This window comes from Anopheles funestus, chromosome 2RL (genome assembly GCF_943734845.2).
Source record: "Anopheles funestus chromosome 2RL, idAnoFuneDA-416_04, whole genome shotgun sequence".
NCBI classification, from domain to species: Eukaryota; Metazoa; Arthropoda; class Insecta; order Diptera; family Culicidae; genus Anopheles; species Anopheles funestus.
The window spans coordinates 55,969,494-55,995,303 of record NC_064598.1 but is presented as its reverse complement, the minus strand read 5'-3'; the positions used below and the strand labels follow the sequence as shown (position 1 = coordinate 55,995,303).

At 40.8% G+C, this 25,810-nt stretch overlaps 2 protein-coding genes across 4 annotated transcripts in view; one reads left to right on the top strand and one right to left on the bottom strand.

Moving 5' to 3' along the window:
- The window catches only part of LOC125774620 (transcriptional activator cubitus interruptus), a 40,013-nt gene extending 38,536 nt beyond the window's left edge, over positions 1-1,477 (bottom strand). For all 3 annotated transcript variants that reach the window (XM_049444708.1, XM_049444709.1, XM_049444711.1), the window contains exon 1: positions 123-1,477. In XM_049444708.1, the coding sequence (XP_049300665.1) occupies positions 123-487 (365 nt within the window). In that variant the 5' untranslated portion in view covers positions 488-1,477. The remainder of the gene's footprint in view (positions 1-122) is intronic.
- LOC125774629 (sodium-independent sulfate anion transporter-like) overlaps positions 1-25,810 on the top strand; it is an 84,406-nt gene that overhangs the window by 42,125 nt on the left and 16,471 nt on the right. The gene's annotated exons all lie outside the window — the stretch shown is intronic.

The window sequence follows — 25,810 nt, the reverse complement described above, 5'->3', positions numbered from 1 at the left end:
CGTCTGTACAAATAAAGGTTTCGCTTGAGACTAAATACAACAAGTTCATTTTTGCTCAATGCAACGCCATTCCAGTACAGATAGTTTTATAACCTGCTGTAGTTATACAACACTTCACTTACCCGTGCGGAGATGTGTGATGGGGATGATGGAAAGATGATGCAGAAGGAGATCCTGTAGGATCCCACAGGTATCGGCCGTCATGGGGAGCTCGTTGGTCGAGCCCAGCTGCAGCAGGCAGTTGCGTGTGGAATGCCACAAATGCCGACGGGATTTGCAGCGGGCCATACGCACCACTTCCGGCGGGCCCAGCCCCATTAGCTGCGGCCGCCGCTGCTGCCGCTGCAGCTGCAGCTGCTGCGCTTAACCCGTGTGCTGCCAGTCCTGCCTGTGGATGATGGTGCGCATGATGTGCTGCCAAGGAATGGCCTGGATGGTGGAACGGGTGCACTTGCATATGCTCGTGGAAAGTTTCTTTTTCCGGCATTGTGAATCAGTACTGCTTTGTACACAGTACCAGCAGCTTGTTTCAACAAACAGATTCGCGCCTTCTTTTCTGGCCTTTTTGAACCCTTTTCTAACGCGCTGATGTAATCGGCACTCAATCACTTGGGGTTCGATTTTTTCTTCCTTTTCCACTGTGATACTATTGCCCCCATGTAGAATCGATAAATGATAATACACACCGATCTCGAAGGCGTTTGTCAAACAAAACAATTGTAATCGCTTGAGAAGCAAACTAGTTTCACCTTTGCACTCAATCACATTCCAGATGTTTTGTCCAAAACCTGATCAACTAAGCACCATGGCAACTCATTCGGATGCACCACGTAGTATGGCACATTTTTCGGGCATATTTTGCCAACAACTTTTGGACGATGCTCTACACTTTATAATTCAGCGAGGTGCTCACTTGTTTCATGCACGATCGTAGTTTTACGAAGCTTCACAAAATAACGTCGTTGTCACATATGTGCAACACTTGACTTGACACACAGCCGAAAGCCGTCGGTTAAATGGCATCACAAACGGTAACCTAGAGCAATGCGCAACCCACCGAACACATAAACTCTCGCTCGCGGTTTTTGCTCAAAGTACGACTACACCATGCGTGAAAACAAATCTATGTTTGATACAACACTTGCTGCAGCCACCGCAGTGCATCGAGGAACAGCACTAGGATATGGCTAAGCGAACGGATTAACTAACAGCACCACGGGCAGGTTTAAAGCTATCGTGAAGTTGGTGTCGCGTCAGTTATTAAAGACACGACACGAAATTCAACGCACCGACGCACTATCTAACTATGGCACTGCCAGATGACGATTAATTGTGTTGAACAATACAAGATTGACGCGATCGATCAGTTGATGATGAGTTGAGATTCGTTCGCTCACTCCCGGAATCTCGTGCTCGCACTGCGTTCGGTTCGCTCAAACTGGCAATGTGCTAAGTCGGCATGGAGGCGGCAGGCGATCACCAGCACATTCCGATACAATCTGGGAGTCGCGCTCACAAACCGAGCGATGTGTGTGCGTGTGGGTGCGAAATGTAGGAACGAGAGTTCAAAACACTGCAGGAGAGCGTTGTCGCTGCGGGTGCCGCTGGTTGCTTTTCGGTAATGAAGTGATCATGTAGCGCAGGGATGAGCAACTAATTGACGCACGTTCGATCTGTAGGTTTCGTACATGGCTAGACTGAGCATCAGCTAGTCATATATTAACACAAATAAACTGGAGTTTAATGGGTAACATTTGATAGCACTTATTTGTTTATCAATCATTGCGATGTCGAACCGCATTCAAATTGTCCGCTATGTTAGGAAACAGTGCGTTAAATATGTCTCATAATATTTTGATTAAATTTTGAAAACTTAAAATGAGAGGTTGCTAAACCCTGATCTGACCGGTTCGGATTGCCTCTCAAGCATTCCTCTGTGGGTGTTAGTGGAAGCAGCATCCTATCTTTGCCGTTGTGTACGTGTCTATTAACTTGTTCGTCCTCTGCGAGAATGAGATGAATACGCACAACACGCGGAAAAGAAAGAAAAGGGAGAAAAGTGTAACGCAGAAAGAACATAACAGCAGTGAAAGAAAGAGAGAGAGAGGGGCAGAGAAAGAGCGAATACTCTCTCATCGCAGAACACACTGATCGAGATCAAGCGAGAAAACGAAGAGACAGCGGTAGTGACTGAAGTGGGCGACAGGAGACAACGAAAACAACATGGAATACGAAAGACGCTACCAAAACGGAACCACCGATAATCGTCTGGCGGAAGAAATGGTTCTCCGTGAAGAAATGAAGTCCTCAAACGTTGACTGCTTCTACTGTTGCTGCTGTTGATATTATTGGTAGCATTGCTGAAAACGACGACGGCAGCGATGATGACAATGATCATGATCATGATGATGATGATGATGACGATCGTGATCAAGCTGTTTGTTCGCGAGCCACAGCGACAACGCTATTTCGTGAACTCGCGTATGTAGCGTATTTTCACCTCGTTTTGCGTACACAAAATGTCATGCCCACTCATACCAACACACACAGCCTTGCTTGCCTTTTTTGCCATTCAACTCTTCGGTTTTGTTCAGTATTTTACCATTTTTTCTGATTTCTATTCTCGTATCACATTGCAATCTTTGCTGTAAGAGACTACCAAATGCGTAAACACATGCATAACGACAGTTCACCGGCACCCATTTCTTACCTGGATCCAGGTTTCAGGTAATGTGGGTTGCGACAGGTTCAGACAATAGCTTTCGTATATATTGCAGCTTACTCCTTGTGGTACGGTACGTCATTTGACATGCCGAACGATTTTGAAAGGACTATTTTTAGGGATTCGATAATGATGATCGCTGTACTGGTTTGACGCATGGAAAGAAATGTTCCAATTAGGATAAATGTTGATTTCTATTTGTTGATCGTTCTCTAATTATCTACTTGATCCCACAATTGGTTATGCTCAGTTTCAAAGAGATGTTCGTGTACGATCGAATCAACCTACTAAACCTATATTGGTTTCCAAGCATATTTGTATTCGTAGATAAGAAGCCATGCGTCTCCATTGTGCAATTTGAGTAACAATGTTTTGAACAACAATTTTAAGCAACTCTCTCTAACATTGTACAAGAAAGTGTTTATGGTGTTGACAAAAGTTTTCGAGACATCGAGAAATAAATAAAACAAAAGCTACTATGTGTAAGTGATTTCAATTAAATAAACTTCATCAAACTTCAATGCTCAAGATGCATATACATAGTACAACACAAAAAACAAAAACTAGCTGGATCAAGTCTCACATAAATTTGTGAGGTGCGTAGTCTCGTGCAGCGTCACGCCAGGACTTTTCTTCGTCTGGTACGTACACCTGTTTACTTATCGTGGGGCCAGTCGCAGAGATTGGATTGTTAGAGTTTTTGGGTCCTCGCAGGCATCGGATGTGAGAGAACAAATAAGAAAACGATAAAATGCTGTCTTCCAAACAGTGTGCGTATGGATGCACCACACGGCCCCGCTGGTCGTCTTTGACGGGATGGGTTATAAATTTGCCGAGCTTGAAACCCTCGCCGTAGGCGGTGTTTGTCAGAATTTGGTAAAAGTCGAGGTCAAGGCAGAAAGGCCTCAACTAATAATACCCAAAAAACGTTTCTAGATGGTCACAGGGGAAATAAAAGTCCATCCGACTGCATGGCCGCACAGTCATGCTGTGTGCCGAGGTTCAGGAAATCTTGTCGACAAGATCCACCGAGGGTTGGTTTGCGATCGTATTTCGCAAACCGTTTTCCAACGAACTGCTATCGGCTGGAGCCGTGTGGATGGAATGCGAACTATCAGGGACGGTTGAACAACTTTTCCGTTTACAACTTAATTCAGACGAAGCATGAGAGCGACAAGGATTACCTTAGTTGTGTTTTGCTATCATTATTCCGAAGCTTGATGATCCCGTGCTTGCGTGGCGTTCATGTGGCTCGTTTTTATGATGGTTCAATCTGGTAGCAGCAGGATCGAGAAGGCATACACATAGATTCGTGAAGATTGAACAAAAACAATCAGTCTAGCAAAACTGTCAAAAGATCTTTTCTATGTAGTCTTTTTCGTTTGGTTTTGTTTTAACTCAAGCGGATGGCCGCTTGGAGATGGGCGATGGTTGATTTCGTCGTTAGTTCGTTAGTTCGTTTATTCTTTCGTCGTGGCTCCCCGAGGCCGAATGGAAAGAATAAAATCCCAGGGTGATGCCCGTTGCGGAGGAATATAAACAAGATAATCAAAGAATTTTTAGTTCCACCAGTCTCGAGACTGGACGACTAGCTGGAGTAAGGGGCACGCGAGGCACACTGCGGAAAAAAAGAGATCTCGGCAGAAAGGAGAGCCTAAAAAAGAAACAAAACTGAGAAATCATTGAGTATCATCATGTTCAGGACGGTGTTTGGAGCTGCGGAGTTCGGCTCAACGCCAATAAACGCGTTTCATTAGCCCGCCGAGGGGGTGAGAAAATTAAGAGGTATCTCTTTAATGATTCCTCCGTCTCGCTTTGAATGCTCTGTTTGCTTTGTTTGCCGTTTGCCCAGCTTCTCGTGGCAGCAATATTTACTTGCCGTGGGTTTTAAGGCTCTCGTGTAGGCTCCCGAAAAAAAAAACATCGACGAGCATACACGCGTCTCTGCTCCATTTATGTGCCAGCTCTTTCTCTGTTACTACTACTCATTCCGGGTTTTCCATCGCTCGCTATCTTCCCTCATGTGAAGCGACCTTTGAAGGTGCGGAACTGATCGGACAACAGCATCGGAAGCACACGAGAATACAACGTTAGCGTTGTCTATGCTACACACAACGAGAAAATTATCCTTTACCGTGTGTTTCGTGTTCATTTTAATCACTTATTTAATTTCTCGTTTTGAGTCTCTCGATTGTGGCTTTGGCGTTTTCGCATTTCGCGTTCCTGTTTCTAATTTAAGCCAGTCGGTAGAACGTTGGTTTGCTTTGGTAGTTAGCTACCTTTTGTTTCACTTTGTGCTTTGAAAATAGTAACGCTGGCCATAAAATATCATGAGCACCATGCAAGCGTCATTGCTAAGGAGAAAATTGAAGGTTTCAGTTGCTTTCCCATCAGTTCGTGCTACTGAGCAAATCGTATTTCATGGTTGCCCATTCTATGAAGTTTTGTTGTGAAAAAAATAACAATATTTTTTCGTTTTATTTTAACACACGTTTTTCGTTAAAGTATCGACATAATATGTAACAGTTATGCATGTTTAATATAAAAGTGAAATTTCAAATAGAGAAACAATTAATTAATGATGTTCTACAATCTTTATCGAATTTTCCATTTATCGAATCCATTTTGTAATCAAATGGATAGGCTGAATTGCAACATGGTGTAACGAACATTTTCACTGAGCTTGAATAACAAAACGAAAGAAAATAGATAACTAGTAGACACGCCTGAAGTCTTCTTTTATGTGGATCAAAGAAAATACAGTCATCTGCAGCCCATTCTTTCACATTACTATCAAAGGTTTGCAGAAACCACAACAGTGTCGGTAGCAGCCAGCCAAACAGGAAGATATTATTTTGATTGTATTGTCTTTACCAAACAGGAAGTCTAGTACGTCGTTCAAAAATTGATTTGTCAGCTTTGCCAGTCTCAGGACGGCGAAATCCCGATTGCATGAAGGCGAGTGCTTCAGCAACGCAGACGTACAATAACTCTTTAGGAGAGATCAAAAAGAAATTAATCAACTTTCTTCATATCATGCTTCTCTGTTGTCCGTAATTGTCGAATGAGCGAGTACCGTAAATAGAACGACCAGTCTGACTAGCGATCGGGTGCACAGATGTTATAATTTCCTCTTCCATTTGATCTATTTGGTTTCAGCTAAATAATACAAAGAATGGTAAAAACAAATCTCATCAACCGGAAGTGGGACTGCGGCCGGTAGAATCGATTGAACTGATGGTGGACGATGTTTTTGTAAATATTGACTGATATTGTATATCGAGGTTTAACGCGTGCTACCAAATGTATGAAATCATTGGAAATTTGAACCATTTCCTTTATACAAAGAGGAAAAAACAATACCTCTGCCTATACATAACAATGTACGCTGCTTTGGTAACATCTACCCGTAATGTGTTTTCTGATGCAGTGTAACGTGTACACAACAAAGTCACAGAAAGTTTAAAATTGTAACGATACCCACAAACTTATAAACAATATCGAAATATAATGCTTCATTACGCTTTTGTGTATGATTTTATTGGAATGCATTAGTGCTACCTAGTAGTATGTCGATGTGAAATAACCAAACACGAAATTACAATAATTGAATATTGAATCATTGAAAATCAATTACTATTGTGGCAAAGTAGTAATACTAACAGGTTGTTTTGGACTGAATTTTTAAAATTGTAAAACAATGTTGGGTTTCACACGCAGCTTTTCAGCCCAGCACGAAGAACGAATTCAATGTAAGAAATGTTTATTTAAAACAATATCAAATTACACATTTCATTTTACTGTTTACCTTAGCTGCATTCGTGGATAACCTTCACTGGATTGCTTGTAAACCAAACACCGTGGAGCAAAGGCTGTGATTTCCTCACGATTGGTTCGCAGTTTATGATCAGATTGTGTGATTGAAGATTGCGGATCGCATTCGTTCGATGATGTTTCATCCTTTTATCCAAGCTGGACCATACCGTGGCAGGCATACAAAGCTCGCGCTGGAAATCCTCGCTATACACGATCTTCTCCTTGCCATGAACGCAGGCCGGAGCCGTGCGGAAGTATAAATAACTAAATTAAGCCATTATCTTCGTTTTACTCCTCATCAGAAAATTGACGATTGTGGCATCCTTTCGTCGGTCAGTCGGTGGGGTCTTGTATAATACGTGCGTTTTGGATACGCCGCCGGAAAATACAGGTTAAAGCGAAGACGCTACATCAGAAGACAAAAGGGTACCTGCACATGCGATGCGAATGGTTTTATGGGCGAGTTTCGATCCCTGCGGGGAAAATCATGGTATAGCAGCTTTTGTCAGTGCATGACTTACCGTGTGCATGGCAAGCGCACCGACGAGGATCAGTTCGTGAACTGGCAAACCGATCGATTCCCAACAACATTGGCTAAGGGCCTGGAGGGTTGGCCTCATAATGAGGTAGTGTGGTCTACCTGAGCGTGCAGAGCGTGTTTTATACACCGCAGTCATAATAATATCGCGGTGCCTCAGATTTCGCCTGCCTGCGTGACTTTTATCAGCGTTTTCGCTTGTTTATTTTAGGGTTCTCATTTATTTGCCCACTGCCAGCCGTGGCGGGATAGTCGGTTCCCTCTGGTACGATTGCGCTCGTGTGGCAACGGTCCGATCCTTACACATACATTTTTGAGCTTTTTTGATTGGATAAAGAAGCCGCACTCATGATTGCGCGTTCCCGAGAGACCCGTGCGCAACGACAAGTGGGGAAGGGTAGGTAATACACAGGTGATGTAGAAGATGCTGAACTTTCCATGGTTCTTATCCTGTCCACGGAGGCTACGGAAAGTAACACGAGTGAGAAATTATTTGGGCACGAAATACTGCCGCGAGGCAGCGACTATTATGAAGGAACGGAATATTGTTCGCTAAAAACCTTAACCTTTGTGCTCTTGTTTCTGTCGTTACTGTAAGGATCAAGGAATTCTCTGCCAAGGAATTATTTGTGCACATACATGTTTATTTACAGTTTACAACAACTATTGGCTCTTTGTCGTGGTCAAATCATAAGCAAAATGTTGTGTGGATGTTGGACTTTTTACATTTTACCATAAATTATAGTTTTACATTTGCTGTGGTACTCTAAGACACGTGTTTAATTCGTATTGTAACTTATCTTATTATATGTAACGTATCTCAAAGCAAATTTTCCCATGTCGTTAAACCATTTCAGCTCGCAAATCGACTCTAAATAAACTTTTGTTATGCATGACAAATCTTGAAATATATTCAAATTTGTTGTTCGTCACCGTATATTCTAAGTCAAATTTGTAATTACATCCGTCAAACATTGGCTTCACTCGCTTGATTACATCTAAACAAAACCAAATAAATCTAAACTATGTTTAAAACACTGAGAGACAGACAGACACTGAAATCATTATATTCAAACCTTTTTTGTGTATTTCTATTGTTAACAATGATTTTTTTCCAATATCTTGGATAATTGGTTGACGCTGCTCACGACCTCAACGGGTGCCCCTGCACAAGAACATGTTGGGGCGATGTAGTGTGTGACTCATATCTCGCATTTCTAAGCAAAATATCGACATCGAAACACTCGTATGTCAGGGCACACGTTTCTCGAGTTACCACTGTATTGTTCTATTCAAGAAATGAAATATTTCGAAAGTTTGTACGGATTGCTCTAAAGCAAGATTAACATGATCGAAAACATTGAAAAATGTTTAAGTGTATATTCTCAAACCGGATGGTTTGCAGTACAAATACTGAAAATAAGTATAAACTTTTGTCTCATACGGGTCGTTTACTCTTAGCATCGCCACAGCATCGTCAGAATCATGTATGATGTTACATGAAGAAGCATCATCCTATACTCCTTCCAAATTCCTTCAGTCAATTGACGACTGGTTTTATTTTTTATTGTGGAACTTCATTAGTTTATTGGAAGATAGGTCTTCAATGTGCTCTGTATATTAGTTATGAAGAGCTATATAGCTCTTCTATATTATTGTTTTCTACATATATAGGCCTACGTGCTAAGATCTTAACCGTATTGGAATTTATATGATCTTATGAAGTCAAAATTTCTTCAATTTTTTTTATCTCGGCTCCGAATAGAATCGTTATGTCTGACTTAGCTATTTAAACTGTAAATTGCTTAGCATTTTGGTTTGTTCTTTATGCGAAAATACTGTTAAAAAGAATATAAATAATAAAAAGAAATACGCGTTCTGAGGAGGTACATTGTATATATGCTGCATTGTATATATATATCAATATATCAATATGTATATATTGATGGAGTTTTGCTTTTATTGGCTGATCCATCTGTGTTATCAACAAACTGCATAACTTGTAGAGGTATTAATGAAAAGCCCCATACACAAAAGCTACAATTTCAAACATCCTATACTTCCTTATCGCTGGACGTGGTATACATCTTTCTTTTACTCATTGCCAAAATGCATCCCAAATACATGCATGTGTGTGTTTCTTTTTTTTCAAATACCTTGTGCGACACTTAAACAGATCGTTGGAGTAGTGGCATTGCCGCAAACATTTTTATTAACATTCTTTGTAAAACTGGTTTTCCAACGGACGAGCGAACTGCGATGCAGATCCTGAAATGCATGAACATGAACTTGTTGTCTTTCGTTGAGTATTCCAGATTGTGGTAGCACAGACCGTACGACAACCAAGCCTGCTGAGCAAAAGGCACTGCGCTCGCTCGTTTCCTTTACGTGTAGTGTAACGAGTGTAATCGAAGACGATCGCCGTCGTCTGTATGTGATCTGGGATCGGCGGAGATGCATCAAAAACAGTCAGACAATCAGGGAAGGGGACGGCATCTTTGGACGCCTTGGTACCATTTCCAGTTACGAGCTAATTAAGCCATCATCTACATGATTATAGGACACTTTTTTTTCGCTGTACTTAGGTACTTGCTAGTAGAAAACTATTTTCCGTACTGAGGGCACATGCTGAGCGAGTTAATGGTTGCACAATTTCTAGAAACAGACATTTAAGCATCGCCAAATGTAGTGAATATTTTCACTGAATCAACATAAAACTGCAATACAGCGTCTCCATACAAGCCACTATAGATAGATGGCACACGCGTCCGATTATAGTTGCTTTGGTTTCGGAGAGATGCAGGTTTGTAAGTTTATTTTACAATATCATATTTCACACAAACCTGTACACGCATACCTTGGGGCTGTGTATTGCTGCAGAAAAGAGAGAAATTCTGAAAGATAGTAAATCCACTAAATACAATGTAAGTTTACGTGCTAATGTGATAATTGCAAGTATGCCAAAGCCTTTTGATCTGCAATTAAACAGATAATCTTTCCCTGGAGCTTGTAACCAATCCGTGTATGTGTATGTGAGTGTTTCCAATGTAGTTTTAAATGGCAACAAGTTAATTGAGAAAATTGAACACCCGGTCCGACCGTACCAGGTTCGATAGAGGATGGACGCATCAGACATGCTGTGAATTGATGACGCGCACCGATGATGCCCACTCATCGCCATTTGTTCTGTTGTGATCGGCATGAAGCACTGCACCTCATTGCAGATGATAACCCTTTGAACCGCGCCACTGTTACTTGTGGCGGCTCAAAATCATCACCAGTTGTACACTGCACTAAGGCTACAGTCTTATCGAACAAGAACCATAGTTCGTGTAGTACATTTTCCCTTCTCAGAGAATCTGTTCCGATTTTTAAATATTGATGAGTTCATGAACCAAAAATGTTAGTTTCGACATAGAACATGAACCATACCGTTCGTGTAGTACGTTTTCCCTTCTGTGCTCAGGGAATCTGTTCCGATTTTTAAATATTGCGGAGTTCATGAACCAAAAATGTTAGTTGTTGCAACAAACAACTGCTGCACGAAAATTTTCATCCAAAATTGTTTTATAACACGCTTCGATAAAATTTATTACACTATACTTGAATAGTATGAAAGCTATTCCACAACGCAAGGCAAAATGACATTCAACATTGCAAACCGAACAAAACAAAACAGAATCCTTAGTTATTTGACAACCCATAATGAACATAAACGACGAACCACGGTTGTGTTCAACGCATCGAATCGCTTTCGATGTGTGTGTGTGTCAGTTATTCCCATGGCGCAGTTGCCCGGAATGAGAATGGAGAAGAAATGAACTATCATCACTAATAACGCCTAATTATCCTCGATTTGATTGAGTCATCAACGATCAGGCGTTAGGAACCGACCTAACCTAGACATCAGCGGTACGTAATAACAATGCGGCAGATCAGGCCAGCGCTGAAAAATGGCCCAAAAACAAACGAGAATGTTGATTCAAGTAAGAGAAGCATAGTTGAACCGCTGGCTGCCAAAAAGAAGATGCCGAATCTTGGAGTCGTAAGATTTCTTTGAACTCTACCGGCACCAGTCTTGTCGCTGGCGCCTACGATAACGGGCAGCATTAGGTCAGTCAGGTGCAGGGATGTTAAGCTCACATTTAATGTCCAACAACTGATTGCTCTCTGGTATGTTCTGAACGCGAACCAGTGGTATAGACTCTCAGCGATGCATCTCCTTATCGAATTGAATCCGCAGCCAACAATTTGTACATTAGACCTGTCGCTTGGTTTTTAGTCCTCAAGCATTTATCGTACCGTACGTAGTGCAAGCATCCGTGTTGTTCATTAATCATCAATGGAAGAACAGCAGGTAAGAGCCGAATTGCACAGTTTCAAATCGCTAAACGAGAAAATGTTCAACAAGAATTCTAATTCCCGTTTCTCGTTCTCGTGTGTTTCATTTGCTGAATTGTTTGAGTAAAATCTCTGTAAAGTATTCCATCCAGTTCTCCGGATGACTTTTTGAGCAAAAATGACAGACTGGTCGGTCAAGGCACCTCACCGTGTCCATAGTGAGATGGTTATCCAAGCCGTCCCCTTAGATGGCTCGAGGCAACCAATCTTTCCTTCCGCGCTCTCTCACTCGCATTCGGTGTCGAAATTCCAATCAATCTCACGCAGCGGCATCCTCCAGCTGTGATTACTGGCAATAAATCTTTCACCTCTCGAAACGTGATCATTAATCCTTTCGTTCGTCTTTTCATCGTCAACGGTGTCGTTTACTCATCTCCGTATCTTCATCAAAGTTGATCGAGTGTGTCAGAGATAGGAGGCGCGAGCGTGCTCACGCTCTCTCCTAACTCGTGCATAATTACTTTCGGTTTACTACTTTGCGCATACGCCATCTAGTCCGTTTTGAAGCAATAATATTGTTGGCACATTTTTCTCACAGAAACAACATGATCTCCACTTGCACGACAATACAATTGATCATGTGTATTATTTACGATCTGTCAAAAAGCTCACTCTGAAACATATAGAACAATCTTCGTTGGTGTGTTTGCCGAGCATAGTAATTAAGACAATACAACCCTTGTTATGGCTACAAAGTATCGAGCTTTGCAGCAACAGTGTGCCGAAAATGTATTATATTTAAAATGATACAAAGCGGTGGCTGTTTGTAGAAGACACAAAAGATTAAAGACTTACTTGTATGAATAAGCAAACATTTTGTATGAAAACAGCAAACCCAAAACCTAAATTTAAAATATTTCTATCTTTATATGTTACCTGTAAATCATAGGTCTTCAATTGACTTGTGTCGTGAAACATTCTGATCATGGTTGCAGTTGAGCACAACTACGCTCAAAACCGCTTTCTTCGAAAATGTTAATAATTTTCAAGATAAAAATGTATAAAAAAAATGTGTATAAAAATGTTAAAACGTTAGAAAAAAACCTAAAAAGTGACCGAAAGCATCCAGTCCCTTCGCCATGAACAGAATACTAAGGAGATAGCAAAGAAAAGCAACAATCCCATCGTTTACAACGACATCAATTAAGCGAACACCGGGCGAAGGTGACCATGGTATTAATCAAGTCGTAAAAATGTCTCTCGGCTTCTTTCTCGCCTGTGCCCGATGCTTTCCACCTTTCGTGTGGATGTGCATGGAGAAAGGCCTATCATAAAAAGGTAAAAATAAGAGAAAAGAGTTAGATCCCGTAAATGGGACGAAATCGAGCTCCAGAAACTCGGACCTAGCTGGGCCGTTGGATGGAGTTTGTTTGATCCCATGCCGAATTCTATCCATTCCATGTAACAAACTAGCTCGAAAGATTTCCACATCCACTGTTTGGGTTCGGCAGGTCGATCGACAACATTCGAATGATTGTGGCCTGCTATTGTGATATTTTGTGCCGTTATCGTATGCCTTTATGAAACGTGGTTAGAAAAATTACATCAATAATTTACACGAAATATTCATTCCTTTCTAAGAAATATTTGATACATTTTCTTAAAATATACATAGCAAAATGCATTTAAAAAAACAAACAATATAAAAAGGAATGCATAATTAAAAGTTGTACGTTGTCTTTCATATGACCATTGTATTGATTTTATCGTATATAATCTCAACTTTTGAGCGCAAAAGAAACTTTTGACACGCACACACACACACACCAAAAACATGATCGGTTGACCGGTACGCATGATAACCTGGCTCGTAATTAAGTCATTAAATTTAGCTTTACAGTCGTTTGCTTGTTTTGTGCGTGCTTGTTTTGCTTTCCCCACGATTTGCGGAGCACACTGAGTAGGTTGGCGGTCCTTAGTGTCCCCAGGAAGGTCCCCGAGTCGTACGGGAGACCCAACGGCCACGTTAAACATTCCTGCATTAGTGGTAACTGGTTAGCACTTTTGCATCTTGTTCCCGCGTGCTGGCCACTTTTTAATGAGTGCCAACAAACCAATGATGATGAGAAACGAAGATCAACGCAATGCTGGTGTGCTGTTCGTGCATGTAATTTGGACCCGCAAAGGCATCTCTCGCTTCTTACACTCACACAATTGTGTATCCCGCAACAATCCTTGCGCCCGTTGTTATACGATTTTTTGATGCAGATATTTGGGCCTACCGCAGACATCATTCCAATCACCCAGAAGCAGAAGAAGGAACCTGCTCACTTACAATCTCTTGCTTCGGAAATCGCACTGCAACTGTTGGTCGCGCAAATTGGCGGCAACCGGCATGCAATAAAGTTATTATGGATCATTTTAACCATACATCCTGGAAAGTATGTAAATTTAGCGTCGTCTGCCTTTTGCTCGCTTATTGTTGTGCCCTTTTGCTCGTTGTTTAATTCTGTTGCGCATAAATAATTCGCGAAACTTGCATACCCGTATGCAATCCATCAATAGTGATCACTGAAATGTCTTACTCAGGTGAACATGCTGTCAAACTACAACCAATATATACACATCTTATAGAAAGGTTAATTGAGAGTTGAAACAATCATTATTACTACACTCTTGAAATCTTTGTATATACAACACCTTATTGCATTTACGGTTGAACTATGAATGTTTCCTTAGTTAAAGGATTGTACAATGGATATACTTTATCAAAATTCACATTCAGTTGTTAATTGTAACCACTGCAATAAGATCAGCATCTTGAGTAAACTTACCCGGAAACCTTCGCAGTTGAGCTGTGCTTAAAGTTTTGCGTTTTATTATAAACTATTATAAAATTATTGTCAACTAAACTTAAACCCATGCTGCTAATTTACCTTCAAAATCATACATCATATTTTGCGTTTGAACGGCACCGCTTTTTAGCGAAAGTTGCCCCAATCGGCTCACGGTTGCATTTCTTTCTTGCTGTTTTGTTTTTCTTCGTTGTCGGGTGATTGCAATTTTCTGACGAATGCACCGTCACTAAAACGTTCCAAATGATTGACCGTCACCAAAGAAGAAACGCAAAGGAGGGTCTCAGAAATACGCTCGATGCAATGCAACTGTTAAAGCAAAAGGAAATGCAAAAGCATCGAGCAGAAGATCGAAAGGCACGAGTGGGCATTCGTGAGAGGTTAAGAAAATAAAACATTTATTACCGAGGAAATATACCTCTGTGTAGCTTTAAAATGCAGATTGCGAGACGAACGCAATTTGCGACACTCATGAGCTCTCAGTGCGCCGATAGTACATTAAGGCGAAGAATTGGACAGGCAATACCTCATAATTAACTCTTCAATCGATTGACCCTGCGGACACGTTGGTACTTTTGTTTGGTGATAAAAATTCTTATTACCGAGCATAATGAGCCTGACAACACCAAGGATTCAGTTTGTGCATCGTAAATTGTGATAGTTATCGCTAATCAATGGCAATCCACAATGCGACGGATTGGTACGAAACTTCCCTGTTAAATCCCTCTTAATAAACCATCTCTGTGAAGAATCCATTTGCAAGCATTCACCGCAATTCGTTTGCAGCGCTAGTAACACTAGGGCTGATTATTGCTGTACTTTTGCATGGTTGATGAGGATGGTGTGCACATTTTCCATCTGACGGAACGTTTGCGCATCTTCCAACCTTCAGCCTTTTGAAAGGCTATAAAACATAAAATTCGATTCAGAACTCGCCCTTCCCGATGTAAAAATCCTTTCTAATTGCAAATCTCATTCATTTTAAGAAAGATTGGAAGCAACTTAGTCTATTAGTCTCGCCAACCAGTCCGAATAGCTCTGTTATTCAGTAAATTACATGTCACAAAATAGTTTTTTTAAGATTTTAATCTGAACCTCGTTTAAACGATTAAAAATCGCGTATATTTATTAGATTGCCAGCAAAAACATTGATCTCAGAATCGTTACGTTTCGAATGTTAGAAACTTTGTCGATGGTCAAATTAAATGCACAAAAAAACCCGATACATGCTGCAATCTACATTCAACGCTGGCATCGCTCATACGCTCATATGCAATTATCACTTCGCTGTTAATAGAAATAATCAACAAAATGGTACGCAAAGGTAGGATCATTTTAGATCGCTTGAAGGACACGCATTTTTGTTTGTATATTTTCATTCTTCTAGTTTAATCTTTTTTATCTATGTTCTAGCAGCTCACAGTTTAAAAGGTGTATTAAAAGAAGTTTTATAAGAACGGGATGATGATCAAATGGGATGATATAATGGGAAAGGATACGTTCAGAATAACACATTTAGAGAAATTTCCAGTGTTAGCAATTGAAAGGGGAATCGATGCAAATACGATTCAAATCGACGATACGAATTCAATCGGCGGTATTCTAGATCAAGTACATTTACTCGACGTTGCAATAGGCATTGCCTCCCATCTGATTTTATTATTCTCTAAACAATCTGATTTCATTATTGTCAAACGTTACATGTACTCGTGTGTCTATCAATAAATTCGTGCCATATCCTCAAGATGAATGAGTTTTTAGTCCAAGGCCTTCGCCTTTATCCTTCGCCAATCGATCGACAAAAGAAAGCCTGTGGAACGTTTCATTCCAATTCGATGCACACATCGCACAGTTTGGTTACAGAAAAAAAATGTAGAAGTTTATGCTAATGTACCTTTCGGCCGTCGCTACCTTCTATGTTGCTATCGAATTGCCTTGAAATAGCCACTGTTGTCGGTGAAGATGTTGATCTTTTATTCTGCGTTTTTTTTTTTCGTCCGTTAATTTGCGTTGCTGCATAAAACGTTACTGAGGCAAGCTCTACACAAGATGCTTTCGTCGCAGTCATACGAGACACAAAAAAGTTTGCGACGGCGTTTGCCAATCGAATGAAATGAACCATGCAAGAAGCGATTTTGGACAAGACGAGTAACCCGATATTTTAGCCAATAAATAATCCGTTTTTGTTTTTGGATTGTTGCTTTTATTTTTTATTAAATAAAATTTGGCTTGGGCTAAAATAAAAAATAAAATAAAACGAGTAGCCTCGAAGCCATCGTGAGCGAAGCTTCTGCATTGTTTAGATGTGTACCGAGAGACTGGCTCAATCCGTTAGACTTTCAATGTTAAAACAACAGCACTAGTTATAAGACCGGTCGACAGTTTGGAAACGAGAGTTGCGAGCGTTATTAGCTGGATAAATAAACGTATTTACGTTGAAGAACAAAATCTGACCAACAAAACCATCATGATGCCCCGACGGTGGATTGCGTCTTTACCGTCGTCGCACGGGTTTGTTTGGGCGGGACGAGATCAACATTAATTCCTTCATTTCCATGCGACCAGCACACTGTCAATATTAGTTAAGCAATCTACAGTGCAAACAGCTTACTGTATGTTGGACCCACTGGAGTATGCTCGGCCAGCCGGGACGCGCTTGGAAAATAGAGACCCTAGTTTCACTATCGTAATGGTCGCCTTAGTTTGTTTTTGATTTCTTCCCCACGGGTACTTTGCCAGTCACATTGCTTTGCTTTAATTTCTTTCCACGGTCTGTCTGCGATGTCAGCTAAGTTGATCCGTCTTCTGCAATCCTTAACCGTGGTCACCGTAACTCCTTCCTTTGCAGCATCATCTCATGCCTGGGACGATAAAATCGATTACCTTGAACGGTACCTCATTTAAAATCGAGGCTAACATATCAATTACCACCGATCTGCACTACCGGATTCGTTAGCGAATTCTGCTGTTGGTCTTATTTGCCAAACGGAAAACCCCGGCATGAACGTCGTTCCAGCCCCAACCGCAGTCTGTTTGTCACTGTACGATGTTCTGGTACCAGGATGCTATGTCATTTGGAACTGGATTCGGTCAATATAGATCAATACACTGCAACACACATTCGTAGCATTTTGCCCCGGTAAAACAACATAAGTAAAACAGTTATTCTTCAACGTGCAATTTGCAGTGGTAAGTGAAACTGTTATAAAAGTTAATTTTAATACGGTAGAACATCTCAGAATGTATATTGAGAATTGACACGCATCGATTAAATTTTTTTTGGTACTGCTGAATATTGCTGTAATTTTACACAACAGTGTGGCACTGCATATAATAATGATTCCGATCGTGTGCGATTTCTGGTTCATCTGCGAAGCACGTGTGTGTGTTTGCATGCACTTCCTCACTCACTTCCCCTCACACAATGCTTCGAGGACAGTTACGTCAGATTACCCAAGTATCATTTCGTTACGTTGTTTTACGACCCGCTACGTGTGGGAGTAGATCCATGACAATTCCATACCCAAATTAATGCAAAGTGATTCTGCCGGGATGGCAGTTCCTTTACGGTGTTCTAAAGATAACTGCGACAGCCGAACCAATTGCAGAACGGCCAAAGTGAATGGAGAGAAAGCAAACTGCGGCTAAACTGCATGCGCCTGAAAGCATAACATGAACAAAATCCAAAGCTTTTAAGGTGGTACAATTCCATTACGTGTGTCTGCGTGAAGGAAAGGAACACCGATTACTAAGTGCAAGTGCAAAAGGGGCCAAAATATTCCCCATCGTCGTCGAAAGGCTATTGACGGCCAAAGACATTGAAAGAGAATTAACATAGCCACATCCAAAATCGCTGCTTTTCAGATCGCCGCTTGAAAGGATGTAGCAAAGGCGGAAAAAAATCGAATCACAACGGGCCAAATCTAATGAGAATGAAACTCCCTTACGCGACTGCTTACCGTCGAATAAAATCGAATGATAAATGCGTTCCGAAATAAATTGAGCTTACCTGGTACGAGTTAATCAATTGGGTAAAACTTGCCACAAAAAGAGGATTGAGATATACATCTCAGGGCGTCCTGCACTCTGGTTGGGATGTTCGTGTATCCGAATGCAGTTAATTATTGTCATGTGAAAATTCCACACCGCTTATCACTGAACTTTCAGTGTATTCCTCTTTGGACTTTGCGTCTTGCGATATACTCCAGCTATAAAAAAGCTTCATAAGAATATGTTTGTTAGATGAGACATTGAACAATGTATTTCGTTGTATGGAGCCATTCATTCACTATCAAAATATATTCATTTCATAACAATTTTGTGTTAATTGTTTTTTTTTCTTCAATATTTTTTAAGCTAACTCAAGCCAACATAGATATGTGTGTATTTTTTTTCTTTCAATAATTAAAACATCGGACTGTTTACATGGATTTAAAATGGATTCAATTACGTCCAATATGATCTAAACAGTTTGAACTCAAAGTTTCGATAAGTTAAACAAAAACAATATTATCAACAGACATCAGGAGATCAATTTCAGTTAATTAAAAAACAAATAAATGTAAACATTTCAAAAGTCTAATAAATACTTTAAGCACTACAAATCCTGACTGTACTACAGGTATTTGAAAATGAGGTGGCACTTACTCTACACAGATTTGCCCATCGGACCCCCTGCAGGCTCGGTGGGTCGAGTAGAGGGTTGTATTCGGCCAGTTCCTGCTATGGCATCACCTCTAGGCATTACCATTACACACAGCGCCGGCTGTCTTCCGAAAGCGGCATTTTTCAAACGTTGACGAATAAATAATGTTCCGATGAAATCGACGGAAAATAAGAGCAAATAAAGGCAAATTTCAATCCGATCAATGACCAACCATTTGTGCGATCGAGTGCGCGCGCGCCAGCGCATTTGACCGTGTGCGTGTGTGCAGCGTGGCTCGGCGGCACGATCGCACTCCATTAAGCATGACCTCAACCGATCCTTTTCCCGCGAACACCGGTTCCGATCGCTTTGCAAACAAATCCACGCAAGTCACTCGCACGTTGCCGCCCTGTTGCCATTCTGTGTCGTGCATGGTAGATTATGCTTGGATGCCTTGCAGCTTCCCAATCCGTTCGGAGAATGAGATTACCTACTCGCATCCGCACTGCCATCTTGCCCCAAAACCGAGTGAATCATCAACCGGTAGGATTGATATGCGGTCGGCGGTAATCTTTACAATGCAGCACTTCGGTTTCACATTGTAGCTGCTCCAAATACCCGAACCTTGGATCTATCTGCAGGGTGTTGGCCGCACCGGACCGGCTCATGGCCCCCGGGAGAATTATCTGATTTATTATTATTGCGATTTATATGATCATTTTCATTTGTTTCGTTACTTTACACGCAGGAAACGCTGTATTCTGATCTTCCTTCGTTTGCCAAACGTGCGTATCATCTGTATCATACTTATCCGTGCCATGGTGCCATCAGTGGTCTCTGATACTACCCTGCATCTTTCCATGTACGTGTTTTACTTCCTTTGTTTACTTTGCCGTTATTGGTTGCATTTCATTTGATCGGAAAATTAAAATACTATTGTGTTTCGATTTTTTTCGAGCCTTTAACGTGAATTTAGCAATTTTAAAATATTATTGCCACAGCACACAGTTATCCATGCCTTTTGCATAGATTAAATTACATCCAAGAATGTATCATGAGTTTGAGTTCAATGCTTCGTTAATGGGTTGATTAGCTGAACTTGCTGCAGTTTGGTGCATTCATTTTGCGAAAAAAACCGTACAAAGTGCACAATATGGTTCTTTCCAATACATTTTTCAGGCAAACTTTCGTAAGAAACTCGTTCGTTTCGTGGTTGTGTCACTCAAATGGTCGTAGGAATGAAAAAAACACACAATTTTACATTTTTCGCGTTGGTGGACTCGCGCGATGCAACCGTGGGAGACAACGGCCCCGAGATGTAGGCCCATATAACAACCATTCGCTTTTTGGCCACGATTTGACTTCTGACGTTTATGCCTACCCTTTATTCTAAGGTGATGGGTTTGTCACCGTTCCCGAGAATGGTTCACTACTTTGCATGAGAAATAGAAAGCAAATCTCAAAATGGAATTTAATCTTTCACCACGACCTTTTCAGGGTGACTCAGCCCATGCTACAGTTTTCGACGGTGATCGATGAAATTGAATTTCAGTACATACGTGTAAACTATCGCGAGGCTTCATGCACGTTATATTTTTAATAACAAACAAGAAAGTTGAAAACACCGGTGTGAAAGATGTCCACAGCCCATCTTTATTCCTTGCGTTAATGGTCAACTCTTTAAAAACCATAAAGTCTCACCTTTTCTTGTCATCTTTGCAGGTTATCGGTTTACATTGTGTCGGGAACCGTATCCAGAGCCAACCTCAAAACCTCAGCAGCGTGTGTTGCGGTTTCCACAATAAGTGCATCTTTGGCTGCACTTTGTAGTAATTGTGCTTTTGAAACAAAAAAACTACCTATCAACAGTGGAACAACTCTACCAAAAAATACTTTTATATACCGTCAACACAAACAATATGTCGCATAACATGAGTCCCAAAATTTATGCTCTCTTCAAAGCAGCGCAAATGGCATGCTCGTCTCACTTCTCACTTTAAAGCTTGCGGCTCAAAACTGGGAACCAGAGGACGCACATTCATAAAACATCCGATCCGGTCTGGACCTCGGGTAAGGCCAATGGGCTGTGCAAGTTGAAACCGTTTACGTACCAGCATCTTCATCTTCCATATCCATATGTGAACAATATTCGCTGATGGTTTTGTGCTAAAGGTTCGAGTTCATCCCGACCCTTTTATGAGTGTTTCAGTGCAATGCATCAAGGTCACACTAGCCGAGGACACTGGTGTATGGTACAAAAATAAAGTCATTATAATATCATGGCGGCCGGATCTTTTTGCATTTCATTTCATCGTACTTTACTCGGCGTTTACGGCTCTTCCTTTTGCAGCTCACACTTTTCGAAGAAAAACTCTTACGAGTGCGACGCCGGAGTGCGACTGCTATTCATATACTCATCATGGTTGATATTTGAATCTTCTACACCCAACAGCAACTAGCAACAAGATAAGCAGCATAATATTTATTTCACCAAAAAATTCAAACTCGATACTATCTTGCTTGCTTTGGTGTGATGACTTACTCACACACGCACCGTTGCAAATCTGATTTCGAATCGTCACGCCAACGAACAACACGTTGGCTACAAAACACGTGAGACATAACTGCGTCTCATTTATACAAATAAATTTATGACACATTATAATTCGCCACACGCAAAATGCATTTTTTTTTTTTCGTTTGTTTCGTTCCTCACTTCAAAGGCGCTAGGCACGAGGCACCCTAGAATGGTGCAGAACAAAAACTTACGCCACCAAACATGTATGCGATCATTCTGATTTGGTGCGTTTTTACCAGGACCATGAAATGGTCGCCCACTCACTCACATTCTCGTTCGTAGCTGGCCGCGGGTCCTTTTGCGGCGTAAACGTTTGTCAGAGTGCGCGAGCTCTTGATCATTTTTGTGTTCATAATATTGGACACACGATGGTTGCGATTTTATTTTCTTGCTGTTTTCACGTTTTGCCCTCCTTGTAGTCCGGTTTACATCCGACAGACAAAAAGGCAAACCTACCGTTCACCTTGTGAGACATGTTCATTTTTATGCTCGATTGAACAGGGTGCCAAAGAAGTTGTATGTATTACGCAAAAAGTATATTATTGCAAAACAACAATTCGCTTGATTTCGTTCTTCCTACTAGAAGAAACATACTTAAACATGTTCTTTAAAAACGATATCAAATTTCATGCCAATTTAGTAAATATACACTTGGGCGATTGTGATAAGACCTATAAAATGCTAATTATTACAATATATCTAAGGCACCCTGTAAATGCATGGTTTTCTTCGCTTAAGATACATAAACATTGTTCTCAAGTCTCAAATCTGCCAACTGGGCAAAAGAACGTAGCATAACACAACAACGAGCCAGAAGTTTTCGTGAGGCTGGATATGAGCGACACGATTCCGATCTTCTTTACAGTTGCTTTGCCAAGCAGCTCGATTCCCCGACCTCCCGCCCGATCGCCTTCCCAAGCCAGGCCGGTCCTGGAGAAGCTGCTACTCGGGCAGAGGCTGTTGGAGTGGATGAGAACCTTCGTTCACGAAATTAAACATATTTCCCCGAAAGTGAGTTGAAGAAGGAGCATCGAAGCAAAAGCGATTATCTTTCCACTGTCCATGCGGAGTCAAGAACGGCCAGGGTATTTGTTTCCCTCGAGCCATTTCCTCCACCTGATAACCCCTTCCACCATTTTTTGCAGATTTCCTCACCGCAGATCATTTTGCAGCGGAGTGACTCGACCATCGGCACACACGAACTGGCAGCTGATCTGCTGCTGTAGCGAAGAATGCTTGAATAGCGCGGCAGTGGGAGAGCAGTGTGTGGCGGAATTGTGTTTCGAGGAATAATATTCTCGAATATAATGTCTTAATTAGTGAAATAGCAAAAGCCTCCTCGCGCGTCACTGAACGATGCACAGGGTGAAACGGGGAGGAAAAGAGTTATGTGAATACACGCGCTCACACAAGCGCAAAGATGTGTAGGTTGCCTTTTTGGGGTTGGACGAAACATCTTCCGTCATTCTGCCGGCTTTGATAGACCCTGACCGTACAGATTATCGATTTTTTTCGTTGAACGTGATGCCACGAAACATCGCCAGAGTGTATTGAAGAAGTTTGCTGCTACTCAAGCGCGACCACCCAATGAAAACGCAATCACTGCGCGGACACTATACGCGATGACTGTCTCTAGATAAAACTGTCATCACCCAGTTCCATATGAACAGTTGCAACAGTGGTAACGCGTTGTAGTATTTACGATTCAGCTGCTTGAGGTATGGTTGATTTTTGCTTTCTTGATATGGTTTATTTGCAATAATGTCGGATTATTTTATAGAAGGCAATTATTGCTTTCTGCCAACAATTTCATAAAAAATAAATAACAAACCAGTTGACACATCCAAACTGACTGTTAGGTGTTTTACATAACTTTGCTTTCGAACAAACATGAAAGGTCGTAGTATAACATTTTGAATATATATTTTTTTTAATTTTGTGCTTTGATTTTGGTGTTGGTGCTTATTTTGTATTAAGCATAAAACATCGTCATGTTTTATAAGACGGGACAAGAAGAAATATGGTAAAAGTATATAAATTAATTAAAACTTAATCACATCGTTGTACAACTTACCTCCTAATCCTAAATATTGGCCTGGTACAGGAGTCCTTTAAACCGCTCACAGTCAAGCACCCTCGTCGTATAGTGTACTAAGTTCGGTTTCCAGTGTCGTAAAAATATATAGTATACGTATTTTTAAATTGACAATACGGCTAAATTCGTACTCATGATATCAATAAATATAATGTAATATATTAATACCATAATATAAATAAACGTATTTTTAAATTATTTGAATAATATTTGGAGAGTTACAAATTATCTCCTATCATCAAAGGAGTGGTATCCATTAACTCCGGCAAATTATGCAAGACGCAATTATAAAATACGAAACCAAAAATCAACCAGAAAATAGTAATATGCCACTAATGCTTGAAATGTATTTTTTTATTGATCTCTTGCCTTTCTCAGGTAGTAAAGGTGTTAAAACTGTGGCACTGGAGAGGAAGATCTCTATGATATAGCGGCGGATACTGTTGAAAAGCAGCGACCACATTAAGTTGCTTCGTTATGATCGAATTGGTAACTCTAACTCAACCCATTCGACGTGACTGTGGCCGCCAACCAATTGGATGACTTCAGCTTGTCTAGTTAAGCTTTCTTCCTTCGGTTCCCATCGATTATCGACACTGAGTTTGGGACTGTCATTTTGAAAAATTAATCTGGTTAATCATCACCTTCAACCTGTATCTGTGTAACAGAAACAGGACGGTCTAAACCTTTAGATATATTTTTTTAATGCCGCTGTCGGAAACGATTGTTGTGGTGAGTGTGAGTAAAAGTATAAATATTCATGGGGACGTACATTTTTTATGATCAAAGCTTCCAGCCACAGTTATAGAACAAACTGGAAACATGAAGTATAAAGAAGATATTTTATGATCTCAAAAAGGGCAGCATAAATAGACAATGATCGGAAACGTCGTTGATCCGAAAACGTATCATTCATAGTCTTGATCAAACCGATGGTCCCGTAAAAAATTGAAGTGAAAGGTGACAAAAAAACGTTGTACAAGTCAACTCATTTAACTGAATTTCTTTCATATAGTTTTAGTTCTTTTTAAATAATAGTGAGTGAGCTGCTCGAATATGAACAATCTTAATTTACTATTTCCGTTCTCAGATATTGAAAAATATGTGGATGAACGATTATAAAAGTTATATTATTCAAAGTCGAAGGATTTTCCACTGAATTTCAACCATAACTTGGTAATTTATTAGAGTTTTAAACAGCAAACTATGTTCAAGTTTCAGTAACAGATTCACCTAACGGTCAAATAACTTAACAATAGTTACAAAAATAGGGACTGACAAAAGAAAGGAAACAAAAACAAAAAATATATAACAACAGTGAATGGAAATATTTGAAGCGGGTCGCTTCTTAATCACTGGCCGTAATTATCATATTTTTTTTTAAATACAAAGTTCTCGCCTTCGAAGACTTTTTCAAGAGGTCATAAGTGAGGATAGCACTTGAGTGACCCCTTACGGAACCACTCCGAAAACCGAAGAATTGACCTGTAAAGCATCTTCACCAGCAGGCCGATTTCCGCTGGTCATTCGAGCCCGACCCCGAACACATTGCAGCAATGAAGCAGATAGATGGCTCGGAATGTTTTCAGACAAATCTATCCGAGGTACACGTTATCCTTACTATTTGCGCCATATGTATGACAACGATATAATTTGACTTGACGTTAACGTAGTGCACCACCACGACCACCACCACCACCACACCAGAACGTGTGGTTTTGTATGTGTTTGTAGTTGTACGCAAGTATCATGAAATCAAAACAAGGCGTCCCAAAATTACCCTCTTCAGGATGGGCGGAAAAAATACGCAGCACATATTCGAACGTAGGCAAGTGCTGACAAACTTCAACAGCAACAGACTCGAGTTGAAATCGGCAGCGCACGAATGAGAAAAAAGCGTCCGTATACTGTGAGCTTCAGTATAGGTCTATGAATGTAAGGTAGTCAGCAAAAGAAACCTCACGTAAGAGAAAGAGAAGAGTAAATCTTATACTGCAAGCACAGCCCAAACACAGTGTGCACAAGAACGTAGCATTACCGGGGGGTTACAAAGCGTTGGACGATCGCGCATCTCCGCACCAAAATACCTGTGCACCGGGCAGCAAACCAGACGCAGCACCACGGCTCAGAAAGATTGTCATAAATCTTAAAGATTGCTGCTTCACAAAAACCAAAGATCGTGAGAGAAGCGAATCTAAAACAGCGGTTCTGATCATCAAC